This window comes from Cygnus atratus, chromosome 3 (genome assembly GCF_013377495.2).
Source record: "Cygnus atratus isolate AKBS03 ecotype Queensland, Australia chromosome 3, CAtr_DNAZoo_HiC_assembly, whole genome shotgun sequence".
In the NCBI taxonomy this organism is placed as follows: domain Eukaryota; kingdom Metazoa; phylum Chordata; class Aves; order Anseriformes; family Anatidae; genus Cygnus; species Cygnus atratus.
This window is the reverse complement of record NC_066364.1, coordinates 26,856,306-26,876,259: the sequence shown is the minus strand read 5'-3', so window position 1 is coordinate 26,876,259 and position 19,954 is coordinate 26,856,306. Positions and strand designations below refer to the sequence as shown.

General features: G+C 40.1%; 1 protein-coding gene across 2 annotated transcripts in view; it reads right to left on the bottom strand.

The window, feature by feature from the left end:
* Positions 1–15,997, bottom strand: part of PRIM2 (DNA primase subunit 2) — a 111,225-nt gene extending 95,228 nt beyond the window's left edge. The window contains exons 1-5 of one of the 2 annotated variants that reach the window (XM_035542941.2): positions 15,935–15,997; positions 15,404–15,574; positions 14,568–14,671; positions 14,183–14,262; positions 11,296–11,416 (exon numbers count right to left, since the gene is read on the bottom strand). In XM_035542941.2, coding sequence (XP_035398834.2) covers positions 11,296–11,416; positions 14,183–14,262; positions 14,568–14,671; positions 15,404–15,574; positions 15,935–15,986 — 528 coding nt within the window. In that variant the 5' untranslated portion in view covers positions 15,987–15,997. Of the gene's footprint in view, positions 1–11,295; positions 11,417–14,182; positions 14,263–14,567; positions 14,672–15,403; positions 15,575–15,739; positions 15,804–15,934 lie in introns of those variants that run through there. The other variant, XM_035542942.2, reaches the window with a different exon arrangement.
* Positions 15,998–19,954: the final 3,957 nt, after the last annotated feature.

Here is a 19,954-nt window from a genome sequence, read left to right as displayed (position 1 = left end):
ACTGCAGCAAAATGCTTGTTTAGTTGTGGAGAAGCTAAGCCGTGCTTATCGTTCAAGGGATCATTAAAGAAGCGTGAAGACCTCTCCTCATCCATCCTGTCAATACAAAAACAGTGGCAAGTGCATGTTCTGCCCTCCTTCCATTCAAGAATCCTGCCTCTTAGATTTACGAGGTGTGTTTATACTCACCGGTGAATTAAGCTTTATTAAAAATGTCTATAAGAGAATACTACAATTAGCTTTAAGTCTAAACATGACAATTTTAATCACTGTTTACCCCATCTCCCCAACCTTTATAACGTTAACTCACTAAAAAACTCAAGCTGCTTTGCAGTCAACCCAATTATTTTAAGATGAGCTGGGAATAAGGCATACAGCCAGTCAGTAAGACTGCTCTGGAAAAACCACTGCTTCGCTATTACTTTGCAAACAGAGCTGCCAGTCTGACTTCCAAACCTAGGACTGCAGTAGAGCAGACAAAGAGTACCACCAGCTGGTTGAACTGGCTCGATTCCCCCGCTGCTAACAGTGCTGAGGAAGGAGGGAGGGAGGTCTCCTGGGGATTTTCTTCCCCTAAAACATGACTACAGTCAATTACAGGAGGTAGCCATTGGCTTAGAGATCAGTGCATTCTTCTCTCTATCAGGGCCAAGAACCAATTTTTGTCTGTGACAAAGAAGCCGTTGGTTTTCACTTGATTTAAGTCGAATCCATCTTCTGAACCTCAAATGATCAAACAGAAATTACTTCATTTGAAAGGAGGTACTTGAGGATGAAAAGTAACCTGTTACATTTTTTGAAGTGCTCATAGCGTATGTTTCACTGCCTTAGCAAACTCCAGCACTTCAACCATCCTTAAGCTTTTCCACATACAATTTTGTTTCTATTACGACTTTAAGCATGGCACAGCACATATACTTTTAGCTTACAACGACAATAAGGCACTGTTCCCCACTCGGCCATGCATTTTTTCTGACCTTTGCTATCACCTGTACAACAAGTATTGTTGGTTTTCACACAAATGGAAAAATGCAAGATCCAAGTAGCAGGAAACGAAGATAAAATTCAGGACCGTTTCCTTCACAAGCACAAACTGCAGCCTACTTGAACACAGTTACTGTTTTAGCTTGACATGTTTCCATACCATAAATACAGGCTTTAGACAGTTTCTACTTTTAAGCAATCCTCCCCATTCTGTTTGGGAACAGAAGAAATGTTATTTGAAGCCTCTGAAATGCAAAGCTATAATAAACCCAAAGAGCAGAACGTTATGGTTTATACACCTGGCACCAAAATGACTAATTACAGCCATGACCTTTCAGTGGACAGACACAATATTGAGTATTTTCTTTCACCTGTATCTGTACTTGAGGACACAAACTAGTCCCATTCTCATTAATCCAAATCTGACTTCAGGATCTTCCGTAAAAAAGGCGACCATTAAACATTTTTCCAAGAAGCTACACTACAAATATTTATCCATCTGCCCCACTACTGAGATAAATGCTTTTTGAAGAAAGCATAACAGTAATAATCAGAAAGTCTCTCACAGGAATGCTGTGATCATAAAAATGGAAATTAAAGAAGTTTAATTTCTACCGATTAAAGCTGCTAAAAAAAGCACTTTAACTTCAACATCAAAGAAGTGCAATAGCAAAAAAAATTAGCTCCACTAATGCATTTTGCTCTTTCCTTTTATTTTGCAGTTCTTATTCTTTCCTCTCAAATGCTAGCGGATGCACTACAGAGCATGGGCTCCCCCAACTGACTGTTCCCACCTGCTGTTCCTTCCCCATTGCTATGATACAAAGCATTTTGTTAAAACAATGTATTTCCTAACAGCAATAAAAAATAGTTATTTCTGGGAAACTGCCAGTTGTGGTAAAATTAAAGCATCTATCCTAGAAGTTATAAAAAAAAAAAGACATAACACTTTTTTAGATTTCAAGAGGCTTTTCAGAGGTAAAGGAGTTCTCAGATGATTTAAACAGGATCTTTCATGCTGTATGGAGAGGCAACAGCAACAGAGAAAAACGTATCTGAGAAGAAAGCACGCTTTGAAGTTTATCTTTCTGCACTGTGCAGAACAAATAATACAAAACAGAAACATTACAGGGAATCTAAATTCAATTACACATCATCCTTATACAGCAGATATACATGATTATAATTCTTAATTTTCGTTTCTTGTGGAAGCGACAACAAGGAACTATGTCTGTTTCAAGGAGCTAACAGTCTGAAGACAAGATGAAAGAAGGGTCACAGGAGACCAGAATAATCAAGACAATCACCAGAACGTCAGTGAAATACAATCTGAGATCAAACTTTACATTTTATTCTGCATTCCAGTATATCAAGTTCAATTCTTGGAAAGATATATCAATAAATCAAAGTATCTGATAGCACTTAGGAAAAAAAAAAAACACAGGTGGCAATTAACGGCCCGTGTGGATGTGTCAAAACCAAACTGTGCTAAGCCAACCTCACTGCCTTTATGACAGTGCAGCAGATCCTCCAGGATGGGAAAAATGCAAACGTTATATTGTGTCAAGAGCCCTTAAGGTCACTATAATCTGACACTTTTCACAAGCAAATAAAGCAGATGAAATGAACCTCCTATAGCCTGGGCACAAAACCAATTGGAAACCATGCATGGAAAAATTGAACTCAAAAATAGAAAAATGGATTAAGCTAAATTCTGCAAACATCCATCCCAGTACTCGATACATGAATTTTGTCTCTGTATCATCTTAGCATTAGTAATGGTTCAGCCGGAATATTGTGATCAGCTGATGCTACACTAAAAAAAAATGTTCCCCCCATTAAAAAAATTGGAAGGAACAACCACAAAAATGAAAATCCAGCATAAAGAAAGCCTAAAAGAAGAAACAATGAAATATAATTAGAGTCCTCTTATATGTAGAAGGCAAATACAAAAAGAAAGAAGCTTTCTTAGTAGACAGAACAAGTAGAAAAAGACTTAAATTACTGGAAGTTAAACTTAGGTCTGACAATAACAAAAAAAATTATAGGGAAAGTAAACCAATAAAATGACTAAGAATGTGTATACTGTTTATAGGGCAAGCTTTTGGTAGCAGGGGGCTGCAGGGGTGGCCTCTGTGAGCAGAGCCCAGCAGCTGCCCCATGTCAGATCAGAGCCAGCTCCAGCAGGCTCCAAAAGGGACCTGCTGCTGGCCAGAGCCATGCCAGGGAGCGACAAGGGGTGGGCCTCTGGGAGATTTAAGAAAGGGAAAAAAAAAATGCTGTGCAACAGTAGCAGGGAGAGAAGAGTGAGAAATGAGAGAACCAGCCCTGCAGACCCCAAGGTCAGTGCAGAAGGAGGGCAGGAGGTGCTCCAGGCACGCAGCAGAAGTTCCCCTGCGGCCTGTGGAGAGGCCCCTGGTGGAGCAGGCTGTCCCCCTGCAGCCCATGGGTCCCACACGGAGCAGATCTCCACGCTGCAGCCTGTGGAGCCCATGCAGGAGCAGGAGAATCTCCCAGCGTTCAAGAGCAAAATTAGGCATTGCTGCTACAGAGATTTGTACACAGGAAGAATGAATGCAAAAAACTGAGCTGGCTCAGTTACAGAGGGTTACTTTATGATAGGAGTAGTGAGAAATGGAAGCGAATGGTAAAATGAGTATGGCAGAGCCATTCCAGGAACTACAAGTTAAAAGCCCCAGAACATGGCAGTTGTCTAAAGGTGAATTAGACAGTTAAGTGACAGTCCGTACAGTGACACTTCTATGAAGAGGGCTACAAAGAGAAAGGTTCTGTTCGCTGTCACTTTAGCAAACAGAAGGACTGAGCAACAGCTGAGAAGAAAGTCAAATGCATGGAAGGAAAGAAGTGTTAATGATTGTAGGAATTAACATATAAATTAAATGGACAAGGAATGAAGAGAAAGCCTATTTAGGCTTCTGCTAGTGACATTTCCTTCTAAGGCAGTATTACTCAAATACTAATTCACAGTAACTGACATGTCAGTTACCAATCCAGGGGACTCTACTTCTAACTACTGAGCAAACCTAAAACACCGGTATGGCTAGATAAATTTTGACCCAATTTCTCTTTTAATGCTATAAATGACAAATTGGCATATATAAAAAGAGTAAAGAATACTCTAAAAGAGTATTCTCATCACTTACAAAACACCTTAAAATGGCTGAAAGAAGTGAAACATATTAGAGGTCTATTTTTATTTCAGAAGCATGCAAACACCCAGCCTAAGATCTAGGAGTTACTGTGCAATGTGACGTGCACAGACGCAGCTTTGAAGGGAAAGAAAAAGATCAACAGCAGAGAGTGAAGGAAAGAATGAATTTACAGCCTGGAGAAGAGGAGGCTGAGGGGGGACCTCATCACGGCCTACAGCTTCCTCGTGAGGGGGAGTGGAGAGGCAGGTGACCTTCGTAATCACCAGTGACAGGACCTGTGGGAACAGTTAAGCTGAGGCAGGGGAAGTTTAGGCTGGACATCAGGAAGAGGTTCTTCACCGAGAGGGTGGTCGCGCACTGGAACAGGCTCCCCAGTGAAGCAGTCACTGCACCAAGCCTGTCTGAATTTAAGAAGCGATTGGACTGTGCACTTAGTCACATGGTCTAAACTTTTGGGCAGACCTGTGCGGTGCCAGGAGTTGGACTTGATGATCCTTATGGGCCCCTTCCAACTCGGGATATTCTGTGATTCTGTGATACTCCATTTTTATGGCTTCAGGTTGTTAACAACGTGATTAATTAATTCCGCAGTGCTGGGTCCCATAAGAGCAAATACATGAACGATAGCAAGCTCAACACCTTAATTCAGGAATTTCTAGGAACACCACTGATCCTGTGGCTTTCCTTAAACTTACAGACATGCAGAAAACTCTTCAATAACAACTTGGTATACCAACAGTTGCCATAAATATTCTGATGACATCAAAAAGCCAGTCAGAAATTCAAGTCAATAAACTAGGATTTAGCTCACACTATGAAGGTCCAAAAGCAGTATTACAATAAAAAAAGTCTAAGAATGGTCACTTCTCAAGGGCTTTTGATATGGGTACACATAACCATCTACAAGAAGAATATGGAAAAGTTGATGCAGGTGCAGGGGGAAGAATGAGGGGCACAGAGAGAGCAGGGCACTGAAAAAGCAGAGACAGCAAACCTCAGTGATAAGGGTACATGACAAAGCAGGGCCTGGGCATAATGCCATCAACTGGCTCCAAACTGGTCATATAGGATAATCTGGCAGAAACATAATCGGGTATCCCTAAATTAAATAAAGGAAAATATCAGATGTCACAAGAAATTAAAAAAAAAATTACACTTAACAACCAAGCGTCATTTACCTGCAAAATTGTATACTTTATATAGCTCTTTCAAATTCTGAAAAACTTTGAGATTAAAATACTTCCTTCCATAGTTATAATATTTAAAATATTCACTACACTTCCCTTTAAATATCTTTAAAATATATTAATAGCTTTTACTGCCTGAAACTGTCAGGCATCGTAGCTGTAATTATTCATTTCTAGTAAGATTCTAATGGTTTAATCTCCTAAATTAATACAAGTCTTAACTGCACACCTGTGTTTGTGTATTCTCTTTGATGGGCTCTGTCACCTTAAATGTCAGCCTTTAGATCTCCTGAGCGCTGCTTAAGGGTTTCCCATGCTCCCTATGGGACTGACTTTGCACACAGACTAATGTGCCTTGAGAGCTGAAAATTACCTGCTATAGGTAAAAAGCTCCTGTATTTATCTAAATAGTGGTAACAGCGCTATCCCTTCAAAACCTTTTTTCTTTCTTTTAATTATGAAATATGTGTACATTATGCGTCTACAGAATAGACTCAAATCTCACTGAAATACCTCCAGAATAATTCCGTGATTCTTCTGCTATTGTGGTAACTATTCAACTCGTCAGGCAAAAATAGCCTTAAAGAGTACAGGCTAAAAATAAGAAAGCTTTAGAAACATGGAACTGGTTAGCAGGTATTTCTTGTACACTGGGGGAAGATGAGGGAAGAAAACTATATTGCAGAATCCTCTTCTCTCATTGAATGTCCCCTACTAAAGTGTCAAGAAATGCAGTAGACAAAACCACAAGCAAGAAACTCTCACATCTCAACATACTCAAAGGCTGAGTGTATATTCATGTGTTTTCTACTCTCAGGAAAACAAGTGAACGAAATGTCTACCAAACAACATATCACAGAGTGAGTATGTGTGTATAAAATCATTTATGTTTGCTCCCAAAAGTTCTAAGTACTTTCAAAAGTTCAAAAGCTACATTTCCGCCCTGTCTTTCTCTTCACTGGAAAGAAGGATATGTTGTAAACAATGCTTTTGACACCATGGTTCAACTAAAACTTGCTTCCTGAGAAAACACAGGCTAAACTCTCAATTGTTCAAGTTGATAGTTGTCAAGACAACAATTTTTCAGGGTGAAGCTATTTATGAAAGGCATGCCAATGATTTTCAGATAGAAAACTTCTTCAAAATTTAATCAGTTTTAATTTTTAAAAAGCAATCAAAAATGCAAAGAGATATAGCTATCAAAGCTTGTGTGTCTGAACAACACAAATCTGAAGTCGTTTATTTTCTAAAAGCTGTCGGTATTACATTAGACAGTAAATAATGGAAATGAACCAATTAAGACAGCTGCTCCCAGATACTACAAAAAACACTAGTTTCTATTATTTTTGTACTATTTGCAGTCAAAACAGGACTTTATTAAAGCCATCTTTCCTTTTTTCTGCTGAAGAAGCTGTTTTATATTCTGCTTAAAAGCCAAAAACTTGTTATACTACACAAAATAGCACCAAGCGAGGGGAAATGGCCTCAAGTTGCACCAGGGGAGGTTTAGGTTGGGTATTAGGAAAGATTTCTACACTGAAAGGGTTGCAAAGTTTTGGAACAGGCTGCCCAGGGAAGTGATTGAGTCATCATCCCTGGAGGTATTCAAAAAACACATAGATGTAGAGCTTAGGGACATGGTTTAATGGGGGACTTGGCAGTGCTAGGTTACAGGCTGGGTGTTGATCTTAGAGGGCTTTTCCCACTTAAGTGATTCTATGGTTCTATGAAAGCTTTAACCAAAACGGAACAAGACAGTAATTTCATCACTGTCCCAAACTAGTGCCAAGAACTAAAAGCTGAAGCCAGTTATCGTCAGAGACATAGAATACAGCCTCTCAGAAGTTGAAACTACTGAGTTTTTCAAACAAAAATTTTAACAATAGTAAAGTTTCAAATGCTCCTCATTGGTCTCTGTTCTTGAGCACAACGTCAGTCCTTGCCACCTACCATTTACAACCAACTGGAACCACGTCAGTTGTCAAAGGCTCCAGGAGGGTCTCAATCACAGTAAAAGCCTACAAATGTTTACGGAGTTTAAAATAAAAGTGTAAGCAATTAATAACATGCAAAGGCTGTAATAAGGCACTAAATGAGGCCGTCATTTCACATGATGGTTCAACTCCAGTTAACAGCTCACCACTAACAAAAAAAAAAAAAGCAAGAATGAGGTCTATCAACCCTGCTCACCCACTTTTACTCTTGCTTCCCTTTTATCCTTCTCCCTTCTTGCCGTTTTATTCAAGACCACATGCACTACCTCTCGCCCATGCTGGCATCAGTAGATAGGATTATATCTAGTGCTCCAAAATGTTACGTGCTTAAAGAGTTGAGCACTGAAAGCTTAGTTCCAGTTGCCTGAGCAGCAAGTCCAGGCATCTTGTACACTTACTTGCCAGAAAACATTGGTCAAAGGTATTTCCAACAAGTGATTAAAATGCAATCTACCTTTTAGTCGTTCACAAAGAGTGTCTCAAAGATACACTCAAAGCAAGCTTAGAGTTTTTGACAAAGCCCAGAGGTTTCAGAGGTTTCTCACAGAATTACTGAAGATGAATGGACTAACTCAATCCAGTGACAGCTTTGTAAAAACATCTCAAGAATATACTTATGTTCCAAATTTCCGTAACACACTAACTGTTAAAGTTTGTGTGTGTGTTTTTTTTTGTTTGTTTTACACAAATACGGTATAAATTTTGAATGATCATAATCCTACGCATGTTCAAATACAAATTCATTATGCCAATGTCATTATATTTCATCTGAATACTTTGAACAGTTTATAGTCTCCCATTTATAACTAATGGGCTTTTTTATAGTCAGGTAAAACTCCACAGAGCAAATATTTACTTACTGAAATAAACCTTTTCCCGTTTATTTTGCTCCATTAGCAATATAAGTGTCAATCAAACTGCACAAAAAACCTTATTACAGTGAAGACATTTGTTTTCATTAGATTTCATTTCCATTTTTATTTTCAGAAAGTTCTTGCTCTTTGATTAAAATTCTCTTTAATCATGAAATCAGTCCTATCATTTCAAACTCTTCACAGCTGTCATAAAAAATTCAGAAAGTCTGATATTTTTTCTTCTAGCTAATAACATCTCCATTTTTCAAAAAAAGAAAGCTAGAGAATATCCGTCTTCAAAGAAGATCTTAACAGCTGCTTAAATATTATTCCTGACTGAGACTGAAGACTTCTTGATTCTGTAAAGCAGTAATTCCCAATCCAAAATTCGCAAAACCTCAGGAAGCAGTCTGCAAAACCTCTGCTGGAAGTTCTAAGAATACACATCTTGCTTTCTCATGCACGTAAGCAAACATGAAAAGGAGAGAAGTGACTTACTGAGTTCTTTATATTTAGCTTCACTTTGTGCTGTAAATGAAGACAACTGTGACCAAACTGTACAAGACAATCCATTCATTCCCACTCCGCCACAGAAAAAAAAAAAGTTGACTGTTTTTTTAATTAAATACTGAGGAACCACTTCTTACAACGGTTCTTAGGAGTTTAACCAGAGACACTGCGATGCCAGACTAAATCAAGGTCTGAACTTCAGGAGCTCTGGCTTACCCGAGATTACAGTTCTGAAATGCAGAGCCATTATCTAGAAGTTGCAAGGTGCTGTCTTCTCTTCGTAAAAGTTTAACTAGATTTCATGGGATATCTTAGGCAATTAAAATCCAACAGGAGAATTTCCATCTGTTTACCAAGACAGAAACTGAGTATTAATTTCCGAATTTCCTTTCCCTGGAGAGGACCCCTATTTCTAACAGGTGGAATACAAAGCTTTATCTTGCTCTATGCACAGTAAGGCATGAAAGCATTGTAACTTCCAACAGAAAAACTGGAACAGGACAGTTCATCTTTAATTCCCTTTTAAAGCCTTTTACAAGTGCAACAAAGAGAATACTGTTTTTACAGTGGCTTTATTTTTAATGGCTCCTACATACCATCACTGAGGTTAGACCTCTTTCAGATACGTATGGAAATCTTTCACACATGACAGAAGAGGATTTTCAATGAAATGATGCTTTGTTGCCTCACTAGGCGTAAGAAAGGAATACCTCCTTAATCATTTCAATAAACTAAAGGCACATTCAATAGCATAGAATCATGCCATACTCCTAGCTATTTCCAGCAGCCTGCAAACATTAATTTATTCTCACAAACCTGAGTGCTGAAACTGTGACAGGACAATATGAGACCGGGGAATAAGTAGCAGAAATACAGCTCCACAAACACAGCATTTGCTGAAATGTCTGTTGAACCAAAGAATGACATTTATAATAGTCTCGGAAAGACCCAGGAAAGCCCATGAGCCACTCTTTAGCTAGACAAATCCATTCTCAGTATTACACAAGTCATCTTTTATCATCAATATGTACTGGTGCCAGATCTTTCAATTCAGCAACACAATTACACAAAGTCAGCTACATCTTAGAATATTTAAGGGTGTTGTTGTTTTTGTCTTTTTGATTAAGTAGTATCTTAAGAGAATTTTTGTTCAGCGTAGCGATGATGATACATCTTTTTTATTAATTTTATTCTGAGAACTACAGGCAAACCTGGAGCTTTGTAACAAAATAGTTTGTGGCTGCCATGCAGAATTCTATTGAAATCATTAATCCAGAAACTGCGATATCCATTTTCCATTTCAAGAGTAAGAATAAAAAGAATAAAAAGAACAAAAGACAGCAAAAGATTAATTTCAACCCATAACAAGATATCAGGTGACCAAGTATCTAATACCAAGAGGAATAACTATATACAAGTCAGATTTCCAAGGTTCCCCACTTGCTAAAATATTTAAAATATCTGTATGTTCATACCCTATAATTCACATTTATGCCTGGGTATAAAGTCTATATAAAACTTATTTACTTGCACATTAATACCATTTGTTTTAAAACTGTATATAAATTCTTCAACAACTGTACCTAATAGCCTAAAAAAAAGGTAAACAATAGTTCTGGTTACACATCTACATTCCAGTAACTTGCAGTAACTAGTACAAACAAGTAGAATCAAATTGATTTTAGCACGCACAAATGTGCAACCATGTGTTAGAAACACACTTGCACAACAGAAACCTATTTTTTTCACCTACACGGACAATTATGCAGTAAGTTGCATTCTTGAGCAATCCATACAGGATTTTCATAACTTCATTATAATATTCTACTGATGGCTCAACAGCTCTCTTAAGTATTCCTTGAAAGCATTTCTTTTTAGTTTTCAGTTTTCCAGATTTCAGTATTACTGAAATGGCAAGGTTTACAAAGTCTCCAGATCAGTGTAATTTGTTTTGGTTACTAAAGCAAGAAGCCAACATCTTAAAATTAGTGGACTGCAGAGGTTCTAGAACAAAGTTTATTAACAAAAGACATATGCTGACCAAGACTATTTTCTGAAGTAAGTAATCTGATGAGAATGGGTTGCACAGTATGTATACTTCTGGTTAGAATAAAGCACAGCCATCACATTACCACTGCAACCTTTAATAAGAGGGAAGTGTATTTCACACAATTCATCACTAACATGCAAAAGAAAGCAAGGTGATTCCACCCTGCGTGTTAGTTGCTCTGATTGACAGTTGAAACATACAAATGCCTTATCTGAAGAACACAGTAACCCATCTAGAATCGTGATTCAAAGATACCTCCTATAAACTTTAGTAAAAAATCTTTAACTTCTTTTCATAATTACACAGTTTGCAGTTAAATGTTGGTAGATAAAACAGATGGAGCTTCTTTTGTTGCAGCACAAAATTATATCACTTAATCCTCATTTCCGTGGCAAGACTATTCTCCAAGTTCAGGAGTTCTGTGTTTTTTTTTAAAGCCTCAAGCTCACATTTATTTTTTAAACAGAAGTACAGAAACTACCTTTTTTTTAAAAACATCAGGCACGCACTACATAATACAAATCCAGAGAGTAACATACTTACAGCTTCAAATTGTAAGTTAACGTGCTCCAGGAATTTCTGCCTTAAACTTTCAGTCAGTTCATTGAAGCGGTATCGAAAGAGATCCATTTCTTGTTGAAGAAACCAACGCCTGAGATCCTCACTGCAGAGAAATGACCGAAACCAGCATATGTTTTCTGATTGTGCATTCTCTCTTTCAACATAAAGCAGATGTCAAGCCTAGTGAACACAACATTAAATGCAGGGCTGACTTTGTCATAGGACCCACAAACTGAGGAGCTTGTAAGAGAAGGCAAGAAACTGTCAGGAAGGAGCACTTAATCAGAAAAGACTTCTGAAGAGACAATACCTAAAGAAGCATGACTGCGCACGTTTCGGAAGAATGGAGGTAGTCAATCTCAATACTAAAAACTGCTCTTCAGGTATTGAAGTTGTTAGCCTCTTTTAAATGGTATTAACCATTTCTTACCTATTTTAATTTCATCATTTCTTAGTTGTTCTAGATAAGGATAGCCACCCACAGATAATATTCTCCTTAAAGGACAGCTTTTCTTCTTCAACATGGCACAATATTTTTTAGTAGCACTATTAACTTCACAGTTAATCTAATGATGCCTTACAAAGCCTACTTCTTTTAAATATTACTTTTGGGGTATCCCCTAGCTGGAGGAACATGCACACCTATCAGGAAAAGCTGATGAAAACTTTTACCCCTGGGTGGCACTGTTGGACTACTAGAAACTTAGAAAGGGGCTGCAGCAAGAAAACACACGCCTGACAACACACCCTCTGCAGGCCACAGGGAATTGAATCAAGCTAGTTTGCAGTTACGCCTATTTAAGCACACTTTTCAGACACCACTTGCTATATTAGTAGCTTTCACCACCTAACCTAATGATCTGTGCCAAGCTCATTTTTTCTGACCTAGTACAGTAAAATCCTACAGAGTAAGGTATTCTATTTGCCTCCCAAATTTATCTTTTGGAGAACATGACAGTTTTAGACATAGAAATATTTAATTCCTGCAATACCTGCTTTTCAAGACAGAATATACAGGATGCAGTGTCACCTCAGTGCTTATGATACCATTTTCCACTATCTGAGTAAGCGCTAAGTCCACCTCTTCAAGAAAAATAAAAAAAGCTATTTAAAGCAGAAACTGTTTAGCCAGCTTCTTCACTGCAGCACTATATCAAAGCTACCTGTATACAAACATATGAAAATACATTTGCAAATAGTTTAAAGAGCGCCTTGGATCCCGGCCAAGTCTTCCCCTTCCCAAGGGGTTTTTCCGCCTAGACTACCAAGCCAAGCTCTGTCCTGCTGATTCTGCAGCTGACCGAAACAGGTATTCATTTCTGCACCAGATTTCACCCTCAACAAGCTGCTCACCTCTGACCTGCCTATAGCCTAGCTCTTAGGATACTTCCTCGAAACACCAGGTTCGAACCAGGTCTCCCATTTCCCAAGGTAACACCCCAATCAAATGAGCTATTACATAACAGACGAGGACCTTCTTTTAAAAAGATAAGTCACAGAGAAAAAGAAAACAGTCCAAATATCTGCATCTGTCATTAATTCCGAGAGATTCCAGAGCAATTTTTAAGAGATGAAGGGAAAAAACAAAAAAAAAACACCAGAAATGAACAACTAATTATTCATAATCCCATACATGTGTAATAAAGAACAGTAGAAGGAATTTACTTGTAATTGTATGTTATTCATGCCATTTCCTTCTTTCAGGATTATAAACTATGCCAGAGAAGGGCCTCACCAAGGGCCATGGTGAGGTTTCCTCCATCTGGAGGCTTCTGAGGCCTCTGCTACATCCCATTCTGCTCAGGCAGTCTGTAGCCAAACTACATGCAATGTGCCTGGTCTGCTCTGGTCTGCACCACTCTGCACCAAAACTCTCACCTGTCCCAGGATCTATTACAAGGAAAATCTCCATCCATTTCAGCTCCATCTCTTTGCCTAGAGCAGCACAGTCCATCCTCACTTACCTGGCCTGGTCTTCCCTTAGAGCCTGTATGCATCCATAGCAGCAATTCAGTCACCTCAGCTATCACAGTAACACAGTACACATTCTACCACTCTCGCCAAATTTAAACAAATGATACTGCATTAGAGTGCAATTGAACTAGTAATTCAAGCCAAACACACTTTGTATTTGCTGGTTTTAATTAGAAAACAGGACAGCAATGGCAAGGAGTTAGGAGTTCATACTGATGCATGACAAAGCTGCTAATAGACATAAAGCACTGACAACCTCTACCATCCAAAGACTGCAGCTGAGACAAAACAAAAGCACTTGACAGGACCAACTACATGCCTCAGATTACACGTGGAAAAAAAATGGTATGCAAGCAACCAAAAAAAAGCATCTTTCTTTTAGACAGAAAGAACAGTCAGTGGAGAAAACCTCAAACTCAAGCAGTATTTTTAGTTTCCCAGAAATAAGGCTCTCTTTTGACAATATTATAAAGCCTATTTACATAGGTCTTTGGTCACTAAGAAACAGCTGAAGTATATGCAGCAGTTAAATTTAATTGTCCATAACTGAAACAATGACTGATAAACTGCTGTACTTTATTCTCAAAAAGAGATGCCAAAAAGAATAGGCTTAAATCAATGCTCAGTGTGTAAAACCCAGAAGTTTATATATTACAAAACTAAAAAATAAAACTTACACCAAAAGCTGGACATTAATCTTAATCCTGAATATGCATTTTCATCACAGTTGAAATCATGCTTCTAGAAGAAAAGGTCTCTACTTGAACCTACCACCTCTCTGTTTAGTAGCCACTCAGCTCTGTAATATCTATAAAACCTATGATAAAGTAATGTAATGTAACATCTACATCTAATGTTATTAATAAGACTACAGAGTAATCCAAAAAGTACTTACGACTGACAATAAGCAAGGCGTAGTATGAAATGAGAGATATGGTCCTTTCTTCTTGCATCATAATCATCCTCAGCCAAAGCCTACAAAAAATGTATTATTTCAGAGAACTGATCTCTTCCAGATTAAAAATCCACAATTAATTTATCACGGCTGTTTAACATCATATTTATACTCACATTTAAGACAACAAACACAAGACTAATAAAGAAGGGGATTGACAAAAAAAAAAAAACAGTACCCTAGAACACAAACTAGAACTCTGACAGAATACCAGAATTTAAGTTTTAGGAGTAGTATTTCATCACCTGGATCTTTATTCAGAATTTCTGAATGGTGTACAGAAAATAGCGCAAAAAAAGAGTTCCTCTTTTTCTTTTATGCTTACTTTGTAGGGAAACTTAAGTCTGCGGAACTCAGCCTCCAGCTTCATTTTGTATGAATCGCTACTTCTTACATAGCTCACACCAAGGTTTTCAACTACTTTAAGCACTGGGGGGAAAGGAAAGAAAAAAAAAGTTCATATTAGAGACAACACCTTAAAATGAAATCTTACTGTATCATGACTTGAGAAATGAACAGAACAGGTAAGGTCACATAAATTGCTTCTTGTGGTAAGGCGAGCAAAAGGGTACGAAATATGGAGGATAGAGCATGGCCCACCTTATCTGTAGCTCACAAGACCTGAGCAGCTCACCCAACTCCAAGACCCAGACAGTCAGTACAGAAGGGGAGACACCTGACTGATGGATCAGCCTCAGAGCATCAGTTTTCATGGTACTGGCTAAAAAAAACTTGGCTTCAACTGTTTGGGGGAGTTCAGGGGAACCCTGGCGCACAACAATTTCAGTCGCTGTACTGAGAGACATCCAGTAAAGATATCCAGAAACTAAAATATTCTCATAAAACACAACCCTACCGTCCAAACCCATAAAACCCTGACTGCTTACACACCGAACTTTCGCTGTGAAATCAGCTGTAGTTCTTTGAAATATCTACAGCAGCACGTTCTCAGGTAACAGGGGTGTACTTTAGCGTGAGTGGGCTGCTAATTTCTACCAGTAACAGACAGACAGGGTACGTCAGCCTTGTCAAGAGCACAGAATTATGCCAGAAAGAACCCAAAACCCCACCGTGATCGCTTACACCCAGAAAACCCCGAGTGAGGCAGGTTTGGGCCGGCACCCCCGGGGCTGACAGACTTTGCCCGGGGACCCTACTCACGCCTCAGGCGGTCGACGGCGAAGCTCTCAAACTCGGTGAGGGAGATGTTCTCGGTGGGGGGCTCCTGGTAGAACTGCAGGCTGTGGGGGTACGGGTCCCGCCTGTCCCCGGCCAGCCTCGTGTGCCGCTGCCGAGCTCTGCTGCTGAACTCCATCCCCGCCGCCGGCAAGCCTGCGGGACAGACACGGCCGCTCAGGGACGGGGCGGGAGGGAAAATGGAGGCCGGGAAAGGAGCCCCCAGCCCTCAGGGGGACGGGGGACGGGGGACGGGGGACAGGGTCCACCCCCCCCCCCCGGCGGTCCCGTCCCCGCCGCCGCTTCGCGGCCCCCCCCAACCTGCTCCCGCTCCGGCCCCGCGCGCGCTCCGGCTTCCCGCGCACCGCCCGCCCCGCCCGCTTCCGTCCCGCCCCGTCCGGCTGTGCCCGCACTCAACATGGCGGCCTCGGCTACGGGTGCCTGCGGCCGCTCTAGGCGCTGAGGGAGCTCTATGGTAGCTGCCTCAGCAGCCGTGGCGGGGAGGTTGACACCTACAGGGGTTGCTGACGAGTTTAACTGTGGTGATCTCGGATTTTTTCGCAGTCATGATAGGATTTTTGGTCAAGCAGGGTGTGTGTGTCCTGCACGGCGGCTTCACCTTCTCCCCTGTGCAGCTGCCCCCGGTGGTGATGGTGGCAGGAGGTGAATGCCCCATGGTGGCACCCTCCACCCCATCCTCACCCAGAGCGACGAACTTTCCTGAGGAAAAAGAATAAAAATAAACACCATAAAATGTAAAATATTCTTCCCCTCTTTTAATATTCTTCCTTTTTTTTTTTTTTAACTCTGAATTTTTGGGGAATCTCATGGATGACTTTGAATGTCTGTCATGGCAGTAATTTCCACTACTTGTCTGTCTTGAGACATTTTCAATGTTAGGTATGCTGAATATCAGTATAATAAAGTGATTCCCCACAAGCCAAACTGGATTCATGAGTAGCTCCTGTAATTTCAGCTAACGACAGCTGAGCCAGGTACAGTTGTTCAGTAGTACCAGACCACAGCCAGCACTGGATATCCATTCAGGAGGGCCTGGCCATAAAATCATGGTGCATAAATTCATCATCTCAGGTATCAGATGTTATCTCCGAAAGTTAAGGCATCCACCCGAGGGGTCCTCTGGTGCACTTGAAATGGTCAATGCTCTTCATAGTAGAAAGTGAGCATGATTCCCAACCTCTTTGTCTTATTGCTGGGATTGCCCCGGCCCAGATGCAGGACCTTGCACTTGGCCTTGTTGAACCTCACAAGGTTCGCACAGGCCCACCTCTCAAGCCCATCCAGGTCCCTCTGGATGGCATCCCTTCCCTCCAGCATGTCAACCGCACCACACAGCTTGGTGTCATCATCAAACTTGCTGAGGGTGCACTCGATCCCACTGTCCATGCCACCAACAAAGATGTTAAATAGCTCTGGTTCCAGTACTGACCCCTGAGGGACGCCACTTATCACTGATCTCCACCTGCACACTGAGCCATTGATCACAACTCTTTGAATGCTACTATCCAGCCAGTTCCAAACAAAAGATGTTGGTTGATCATTTTGCAACAAAGTCAGAGTATAAAGGGATGGAAAATCAGAACTACCGTGTGGCTTATACCGACAAAGTGAATAAATAAATAAATAAATAAAATCAGTAGCTTAGGCTGGCAACTTGTTTTTAAGAACAGTGAAGCTGCCTACCATGGACCAGGACACGTACTGTTCTCATGTTCATGGGCAACACCTAAGATACTGCAGAGCAACTGGATAGCAACTTTAACAAACGGGCCCCCTAGAAGCAAGCCTGAAAATGTAGACTGTCTCTATATTAGCCAATTAAAGATGATGTTGAGTTCACCTGACATGGGATAACCCACTCCAGTTAATCTTTGAAACAAGGCAGCGCCATCCAAATTGCCTACTGAGAATAGTCCTGTGCCCATGCTACTTCTCAAACTGTGAAGTGTGCCGTTTGGTCCAGGCCAAACCTCTGGCAGGGACCATTTGAATAGTTTGAACAGATAAAAACACCTTCACTCTTTAGGTCTGCTCTGTTAGCCAGAGCTCATATCTGTGTGTTATTTGTTTTTTGTTTTTTTTTTCTCTTTTCCAGGTGGGTGCCACAAAAGTTTCTCTGGAGTAGGAGTGAACCTGCCAAAATCCATCTTCGTTGCATGGGGGCAGAAGTTTTGCTTTTGGCAGTGTGATGTTTGATTCCCAGGAGTCCTTTAATACCCAAGAGATCTTATTCAGACTGGCAGCACGTGGCACAGGGCAGGTCAAGGAGAAAGGTAAGAGCTTGCACATTTGAGTGCTGTACATGACCTGGACAGGAGGGGGAGAAGTTGGACAATGCCGAGGGGCCCTCTGCAGAAACCAGCAATGTTTTTAATTTTTATTTAAAGTAATGTTTTAGGGTTTGGCACGTAAGCAGTGCTACCACACATTTAGAACACATGCCATGCATTTTGGTGGCTATCACCATTTCTTTTGCTGAACCGCGTCCTGCTGATTTTTCACGAGTCAGCAGCTATGTCAGTGCCTGCCATTTTCTATATTTCTTTGTTGCTCTGCTCGTTTTTTTCCATCTAATGCTGAGTACTGATACTCAAATTGTCTGCAATTAGGTGAAGACCTAATCTGTTTCTTTTTAAAAAATTAAATTAACTGTTTACACAGACATAACTGCAAAAAGAAAGTCATATGATTTAGAATCAAAATTAACAACTATGTTACTAGACTCAAATCTTACAGTATAAAAACCTTATGAGGGGGTTGCCAGCCCTTTCACACAAAAACACTATTCTTGGGAAAAGAAAACAGACAAAGTGAAAAGAGATCATCTTGGAGCAAAGTTCCCAAACCACAATTCAATGTCATAACCCAAACTTTCTTACTGACCTATTTATCAAAATCTGTAGATGGTGATAGTTCTCACAATAGTGTTTTGCTTACTTTTTTTCATTTATATTTTCATCATTTCCACAGCAACATGACCAGTAGGGTCTGGTTTAGAAGATATTTTATTACAGAATCATTGATGTTCCCAACAACCCACCTCACAAATGTTTTGCAACAATATCCATATGGCCAGCTGTCAAACTGTCCCCATCACCCCATCCAAACACAGTCCCATCTACATACCCCAAACTCCTACTGTTGTGCTACCTAATTAAAAAATAAAAATTAAAAAAATCTTATTTTGCATTAGATATGTATGATTGCACATTTTCTACTCCCACTGTTGTTATGCTAACCAGCAGTGTCCAGTGCAAATCTTTTGGAGCCCAGTTCTTTTCTACTTGCATATCTACAGCTCCTAAAAAGAAAGTAAACAGGGTGATGCCAGCATCTTGTCTCTCCTTCAAACTGCCCCATTCATCCTTCAAGTCTAGGATGCTTGGACCTCGGCGGATAGCAGGGATCAGCACAAAATGTCCCTTCTCTGCTCCCAGCTCTTACTGTTAATTTATCCATAATCTTATTTACTGCTTGCATCACCAGTCTGACTGAATCCTCATATAATGTAGTCTTTATATATATTCATAGCTTGTTTTCTTGATGTTTCAATTTCTTAAAAAAATCTACTTGAATATTTGTTAAAACTTTAATTTACACAGTTTTTAGATTTCTCCATCACTTAACTCAGTTCCTTTCCTGACCTGGCTTTCCCAGAAGTCTTGACTGGTTTACACTTCTGTTGTAGTGTATTTGTGTCACTGCATCCACCTTCTCTTTGGGTGACTGTTTTGCAGTAACTTTCTCTGCTCCATGCTTTATATTAGCTCATTAAATATTTTCCAGCCGGGTTATACTGAGACTTTTTTCTGACTGTGATGCACGGATACCTCTGTATTTACTATAAATAGCAAGGTAAGTGTTCTGTGCTAGCCTTTAGATTCCTTCAGGCTCCACAGTGAGTAAAGCATGACTCATGCACTGAAGAGAGGTTCAGGGGGCTATTTTGGAATACATTCTCTGTCTCTCAATGTTAATTTATTTAAATAGCGAGGTTACATCCCTTGTGACATCCTAAGTCACTCTGGCTCCACTTGTGCTTTTGGATACTGGATTTAGTTCCCAACCTCCCTGCCCAAATCTCTAGTACACAAGAGATACAACTTCACAGTCATCTTTAATTTATCTCGACAGGTCTGCCTCTCACTGCATGCATCTTCTTCAGTACGTTTAGGATGCCATAGTGAACATGCTCGCTACTTCCTTTTTCCATTTTATATCTTATTTTCAGTCCCTGAGCATCCATCATTTCTCAGGCTACATATCAAGGAAGGATCTGCTCTGTCCCTGTGCTAGACTTCTCTGAAAGGATGCCACACTTCTACTCTGTTAGAAGATGTTCCAGGTGCTTTAAAAATTTTTGCCTGACATTCTGAGGCTCTGGAGTTTTCTGACCTTTTTTTTTTTTTTTTAACACTAATAATTTTTGAGTATTTGACCAGTGTTAGACAGAGAAGCTGTGGATGCCCCATCCCTGGAGGTGTTCAAGGCCAGGCTGGATGGGGCCCTGAGCAA